This window comes from Sinocyclocheilus anshuiensis, unplaced genomic scaffold, assembly GCF_001515605.1.
Source record: "Sinocyclocheilus anshuiensis isolate Anshui unplaced genomic scaffold, SAMN03320099.WGS_v1.1 scaffold64, whole genome shotgun sequence".
NCBI classification, from domain to species: Eukaryota; Metazoa; Chordata; class Actinopteri; order Cypriniformes; family Cyprinidae; genus Sinocyclocheilus; species Sinocyclocheilus anshuiensis.
In genome coordinates this window covers 638,067-645,238 of record NW_015557063.1, presented here as the reverse complement: position 1 = coordinate 645,238, position 7,172 = coordinate 638,067, and the positions used below count along the sequence as shown (strand labels likewise).

General features: G+C 35.3%; 1 protein-coding gene across 1 annotated transcript in view; it reads right to left on the bottom strand.

Moving 5' to 3' along the window:
• LOC107676523 (UBX domain-containing protein 1-like) overlaps positions 1-3,178 on the bottom strand; it is a 16,527-nt gene extending 13,349 nt beyond the window's left edge. The window contains exons 1-7 of the mRNA XM_016471078.1: positions 3,085-3,178; positions 2,477-2,539; positions 2,343-2,396; positions 2,063-2,175; positions 1,867-1,942; positions 1,587-1,778; positions 925-976 (exon numbers count right to left, since the gene is read on the bottom strand). Coding sequence (XP_016326564.1) covers positions 925-976; positions 1,587-1,778; positions 1,867-1,942; positions 2,063-2,175; positions 2,343-2,396; positions 2,477-2,539; positions 3,085-3,119 — 585 coding nt within the window. The 5' untranslated portion in view covers positions 3,120-3,178. The remainder of the gene's footprint in view (positions 1-924; positions 977-1,586; positions 1,779-1,866; positions 1,943-2,062; positions 2,176-2,342; positions 2,397-2,476; positions 2,540-3,084) is intronic.
• Positions 3,179-7,172: the final 3,994 nt, after the last annotated feature.

Sequence of the window (7,172 nt, the reverse complement as noted above, 5' to 3'; positions counted from 1 at the left end):
TTATTGGACCAAAAAACAGTACACAGAATCTCTTCGATTGAACATGAACATGTTACCTGTTTCTGATGCAGAAAAGCTCGTTCATGCATTCATGACCTCTAGACTGGACTATTGTAATGCACTGCTAGGTGGTTGTCCTGCATCTTCAATAAACAAGCTACAGGTGGTCCAAAATGCAGCGGCTAGAGTCCTTACCAGGTCAAGAAAATATGATCATATTACCCCAATTTTACAGTATCTGCAGTGGCTACCTATTAAGTTCCGTATCAGTTACAAAATATTATTACTTACCTATAAGGCCCCTAATGGGTTAGCTCCTGCGTACCTAACTAGTCTTCTACCACGCTACAATCCATCACGCTCCCTAAGGTCGCAAAACTCTGGACTTTTGGTAGTACCTAGGATAGCAAAGTCCACTAAAGGAGGTAGAGCTTTTTCGCATTTGGCTCCCAAACTCTGGAATAGCCTTCCTGATAACGTTCGGGGTTCAGACACACTCTCTCTGTTTAAATCACATCTCTTTAGCCAAGCATTCACGTAATGTCTGGATTCAGTCTGGATCCAACCCGTACGAATATCTGAGATGACCGAACACCTGAGAAGAGATGATGCCAACCCCTCAGAGGACCTCAGATGACGCCAACCCTGAACCAACATACAGAACTACCAAATTTTCTTATAAGTTTGATCACAACATACAATCATTGCTTTTAATTGTGTTCACCATTTCTTTGAATACATGTCATTAACTAACATTTTTGTACATTTCTGCCATATGGACATCACCTTGACATAGTCACCACTGATAAGCTACTCCTAAATGTAATGTAGAAACTTTCATTTTCTGTGAAGCTGCTTTGCAACGATTTGTATCGTGAAAAGCGCTATACAAATAAACTTGAATTTAATTAAAAGCATTAATACCTTTCGTGCCCTCTCCTCTCTGTCTCGTGCAATCTTTTCTTTAACTCGCTGCCTGAGAAAGGATCAAAGGTTATTACTAGTGGTTCTCAACTAGGAGGCCCCAAAATGACTTAAAATAAGATATAAAATATTATATACAGAATGACATAAAATGAGCATTAAAATAAGCCAAAAAAGGAAAGGAAAGGTATTTCTTTTTTTTTTTTCCTATGAAGAACCAATTTCTTTCAAAAATCCCAACTTTTTAATTTCAAAAGAATAATTTCTAGACCCAGAAATGTAATGTTAAATGAATAAAACTCTTTTAACTCCATGGGCATTTTTATAATGAAAATACATTTTTATAGTTATGCCAAGCTCTAAATTATTTTATCAGGTAGAGAATTGGAGTAAATCTTTGCATTTCTCCTCTTCTCTAGCTTGCTTCCTAATCTAGTTGCCTAACAAACCTGGTATTGTGTACAATGACTATTGTTGGCTCTTTGATGAACTGCATGGTTCCTCTTTTTTAAGTCGCTTTGGATAAAAACATTGACTAAATGCTTTAATGTAATCCTTATTCAGTAAATCAAAAAATATTGAGAACCACTGAATTCAAGTTAAAACTTCACTGAAAGTGCTTGATCAAAGCTAAACAGGCAATGCATCCGTGTTCCTCTTACTTGGCAAGCTTGTCCTCCATCTTCTCTCTCCTGCGATGATCCGCTAGCTTCTTCATTTCGTCGTCTTGAAGCTTCTGTTTAACATGCAGCAGCTCTTGGCCCTGTTTCCTCCTCTGCTTTTCTCTTTCTATTTCCTCCTTTCGCTCTCTCTCTCTCCTCTCCTCCTGTCTTATCTTCATCAACTCCTCCAGTCTGGGGGGGGAGCAATACTATGCATCAGCTTTTAAATGTATGCTTTTTACGTTAATACATTTTAAGGTCAGCTGTAGAAAGCACAAACCGTTTTACTTGATCCTTCCTTTCTTCCTCTGACATAGGATTTTTAGGATCTCCCTCTTGTTCAGCAACGTCAGTGGCTGTTTTTTTGTTTTGGTTAAAGACAAAAATGAAAGAGAAAGTAACATTTTGTGTTGGGTGATAAAATGATGACCAGTGTTTTTGTGAAATTGAGAGTGAGGAGCATCAGAAGAACATACATTCAGAAGGTTCTGTGGGAGACTGGCTCTGTTCTTCTGTTGTGCCGAGAGTATCTCCAGCAGGCGGAACATAAGGCTCATCTATATCTGGATCATTCTCATGCTCCATTAACCTGTACAGTTACACAATTGTAAATTCAACTTCCAAAAAGTTATTTTTATTTATAAAATTATTATTATTTAAATGGTACATTATTGCTCTTTTCCATACGATGAAAATGTATAGTGATCACTGGCTATCAGATTGAGTTGTAATTTTTTTTTTTAAATGACGACTCACCAGTCCATCGCGCTCTCAATGCCTTGGTTTCCAGTATGTGCTACTGCCTTCTCCCTACAGAACAATCACAGGGTGAGTGAAAGTACTGGATCAGTGTGTAACATCAGTGTCACTGTAGAAAAATCATGACTTACGCTCTGTTTCTGTCAAAGCCCATTTCCAGCAGACTATCAAACGTAGTGCACTCAGCCATTGTGCTGAAAATAAGTTTATTATTGCATTATAACAACACAGTGACATTATATCACAAATAAATATAAAACCCCTCTTGCTCGTTCAGAAAGCTTCCTTGGAGTTAAAGAGTTTTGAAGACATTTTCTGAAGACGCTTAAAGATTTTTATACATGTTTTATAACTTAATATACAAAAAAAAGTCATACAGTTGGGTAGATACTAAAGTGACTGCGGCGCGAAACAATAAGATGAATTGGTTCTAGCCTTCTGATTGACAAGATCATATAATCACTACGCAAATCAAATCTTACTCATTAAATAGTTAAAATAAGTGTGGCAGCAGCCTATATTTATTCTAATAAATACATGATCAAATCCAGTTAGCTGGCAGGCTAACACTGAACAGCCTCCAGCAACAGCTAATTATTATTTTGCATAACTAGTATCTTCTAGAGAGCGGTTGAGAGTTTTCTTTATAAAGTAATAGCGCTTTTGCATATCAGGAACGATATTTTTTTACTTAATTTCATTATTAATTAGCCCTGCATGTCGTTCTACAGCTACTTACATTTGTTGCCAGCACTGGGCTGCTTCCACACACATCTACGGAAAGCCGCAACGACCAATTCGCTTTCTTCTTCTTCTCTGGAGTTTTTTTGGCGGATTGGCAAACCAACGGTAAAGGTGCATGTCCGCCCCCTACTGGTCTGGAGGGTGAAACGTACACGGTTCAGCTATTAATTATTCAACTGTTATAGATTTTTTTTTTTTAAATCCAATTCGCTTTCTCTGCTCTACCACATGATTAGCTACTATGGAAGGCTGAAAGGACACAATAAAGAGTAAACACAATAACACCAATTCTTCTTCTTCTTCTTCTTCTTTTGTTTTTATAGCGGGTAGCACCTATGTTAAGGTGCATTATCGCCACCTACTGTATTGGAGTGTGGACCAGAGTTTACCCTTTCATAATGAGAGGACAAGAAAAAAAAGAAGGAAAAAAGAGAACAATTTTTTTTCTTTACCTCAATAAAAATTTTCCCTCTAAATTCTCTTAATCAGCTCTGTTCTCTTAAGATACAAAAATAAACTCTCTAGTCCATAAGTAAATATATTTTTAAGCTTTAGGTTATCCACTCCCATCTTTCTAAGTTCATTCTTCATTGTTTCTCGTTCATTAGTATACTTTTGACAAACACAAATAACATGTTCTACTGATTCCTCCATTCCACAGTGCTCACATAATCCTGTTGGATGTTTATTTATTATTTTTAAGGTTTTATTCAGCATAGTATGCCCAACCCTTAATCTTGTTAGAATAACACCAATTATTTTCTGTATCATAGTTATATATACCAGTATAATAGGGGTAAATTCAGGTAAATCGGGACACACTTTTTTGCCATTGAGATGACTGGGAAAAAATGTCCCAATCAACTTGAATCCACTATTATACAGTGGGTACGGAAAGTATTCAGACCCCCTTAAATTTTTCACTCTTTGTTATATTGGTCCCAAACGTCTTCCATTTAAGGATTATGGAGGCCATTGTGCTCTTAGGAACCTTAAGTGCAGCAGACATTTTTTTGTAACCTTGGCCAGATCTGTGCCTTGCCACAATTCTGTCTCTGAGCTCTTCAGGCAGTTCCTTTGACCTCATGATTCTCATTTGCTCTGACATGCACTGTGAGCTGTAAGGTCTTATATAAACAGGTGTGTGGCTTTCCTAATCAAGTCCAATCAGTATAATCAAACACAGCTGGACTCAAATGAAGGTGTAGAACCATCTCAAGGATGATCAGAAGAAATGGACAGCACCTGAGTTAAATATATGAGTGTCACAGCAAAGGGTCTGAATACTTAGGACCATGTGATATTTCAGTTTTTCTTTTTTAATAAATCTGCAAAAATGTCAACAATTCTGTGTTTTTCTGTCAATATGGGGTGCTGTGTGTACATTAATGAGAAAAAAAATTAACTTAAATGATTTTAGCAAATGGCTGCAATATAACAAAGAGTGAAAAATTTAAGGGGGTCTGAATACTTTCCGTACCCACTGTATATATTTGACTAAACAGAAAAGACGTACATATTTGCAATTAACCATATCTTTTGAAATGTCATGTTATGAAATGGCACAACAGTCAGGTTTAATTTTAAGGACATTTATTAGCATCATTTGCTCAATGCACGACTAAAACCATCCAAAGCGTCCTATGTCCATGTTCACTCTGTGAGGTGTTTAAGGTGAAGACGTGATGTTACTCAGGTGGATGTGCAAACAGTGCAGTATGGGATGGGCCTCATAGCTTGTTACTTATTGGATAAATGTATAATAATTAATCTGCCAACAGTCTTACTCTGGGGCATTCTTCTTCTGAATGACGAGATCACACATGCTACTCTTTACCCTCTGTTTGCCTTTTCACCCTTTTTCCAGTCATGTGTGTGCTTTATTGGATCATCATGCTGCTTCAACCTTAGTTTCTTTCTGCATTTTGATACAGAGGAGAACAAGGGTGAGTTATTTTTTAACAATTATCATTAGTACTTTATTTAGTAATTATGCGACTTTGGAAAGTTTCGTTTTTGGGAAGAATTTGGATAACCAAATGACTCTGAGTGAACATCTATAAATACTTCAAAATCCTTAGTAGTAGTAGGCTAGTCGACAAAGAATGTTTTAATTTTTATTATATTAAACAAAGTAAGAACACACAGGGAAGATTCCATTCAAACAAATTTGCTTAATCATGACCTTGACTTTATAACTTTCAATAGTCAAGGCGTAATTTGGGTAAAGTTCAATATGTCAAAGTCCTTGACTTTTTATAAGAAATAGGTCAGCAAATGAAAGGTTTTAACAGTGCAAATAAATAGCATTACTAACATCACATTCAAAACCTGCAGAGTTTCTCTGTCCTTTCAAATCATACGACTATTTGTAGTTGTGACAAGCAGGGTGTTGTTTTATTGGTTATGTTTTTTTTTCTTCTAACCATGGATCTCTTATCTTTAACAGAATAAAATTTGTTGGACATTGGACAAGCATAGGAAGTGTTAAGAGCTGCTCTTGGTGCTCGCTGGGTGTAACAGCCACTCCATGTGGAAATGTATTGACGTGCCAGTGGAGGAGCTGTTACCTGCAGAGAGTCACATGGAACGGAAGCCGGAAGTTCTGTGCCAATCCTTTCTAAAGCATGCCTTATTATCCTGCACATATAACTGTGTATTATAGTGTATCTAATGCATCTGAATAAATTTACAAATATGATTAGATATATGTACTCTTTAAAAAAAATAACAGCAAAAAATAAAAATAAAGTATAATTGTGAGAGCTGTCGTGGTAAATCGTCCCTTTAGCTGAGGTAAAGCAACCATTCCGTTTGTATTGTGCAACAGTAAAAATGTCTGTTTACCGTGTGATTACCACTGGTGTCCACAAGGGTACACTGTTGTCTAATCAGTGCTCTGTGGTTCATATTAAAATAGAATGAGCCTTACACATTTACTTAACTTTTAATTTTTAAGTGTCAGCCCTTCTATTAATCGTTTTAATTTTCTGAATTATTTTTTACAAATGTTTTTTTAATTTTTATATTAAAATGTCTTAATGGGCCTTAAACATGTCTTGATGGTGTAAATGTTGGAAAATTCACAACCTTGCATGTTGACCCTAAGAAAGACAGATATTCTCGACGACTTGATATTCATGAAGCTGAAATATGCTTTACCTTGAAAAATATATTTTTGAAAATAATGATTAGGTTGTACGCTGCTAGGTTTGTTTAAAATGTATTTATTGAATCATGTTTTACAGAATAGTTATGGAAAAAGTACTGACCAATAGAAAAATTGAAAAAAAAAAAGCGCATTAAATACATTTAGAAATAACATAAGAGCCACGTAGCCACTAGGGATGGGCGATACCCCTTATTTTGTTTTCGATACGATACCGATATTTTTCAAGGCAGTATCGTCGATATCGATACCGATTCGATACTTCTGCACTAAACTTTTAAATTATGAAATGTATTAAATTATTAAATTACTAAGAGTAAAATGGGTAATGAAAACCACTTAACTTTATGGTTAAAACGCATTTTAACCCGTTTAATCCCAAATTTTTCCCAGACATGAAAATATCCAAATGATGTGTCATTAGTAACCCTTTGAAATAATCAATAAATTTTTTTTTTTTTTTTTGGAAAAGTGTGTGAAAAATTTTATTTTATGGTCAGTCACAATTGTAACCGGTGAGATAATGTGTATACTGAATTAACATATTTCTGCAGTCTTAAAAATGGTTATATATCTTAGCCCAGCTATTTTAAACTGTTTGATCACATTCTAGGGTTACTATTATGCATAAAAAACCCTTATACAACATTGATAGGAATATTGAGATCAAATACAAAAAAATACAACCAACAACGTATTTCAAAATGTTTACTTTTTTGTAACATATATCATCACATTTTTATATTAGTGCTACCAGTATTACAACATGAATATTTTAACTTATTTGTAACATTTGAACTTTTGATTTAGTGCAATATTTATACTGCCATTAGGGACTGCCAGTGAATGGCTGTTGCATGCATAAAATGCAACCTTTACATGATCAATATTATCTTTCAACGTTCAATTTAAAT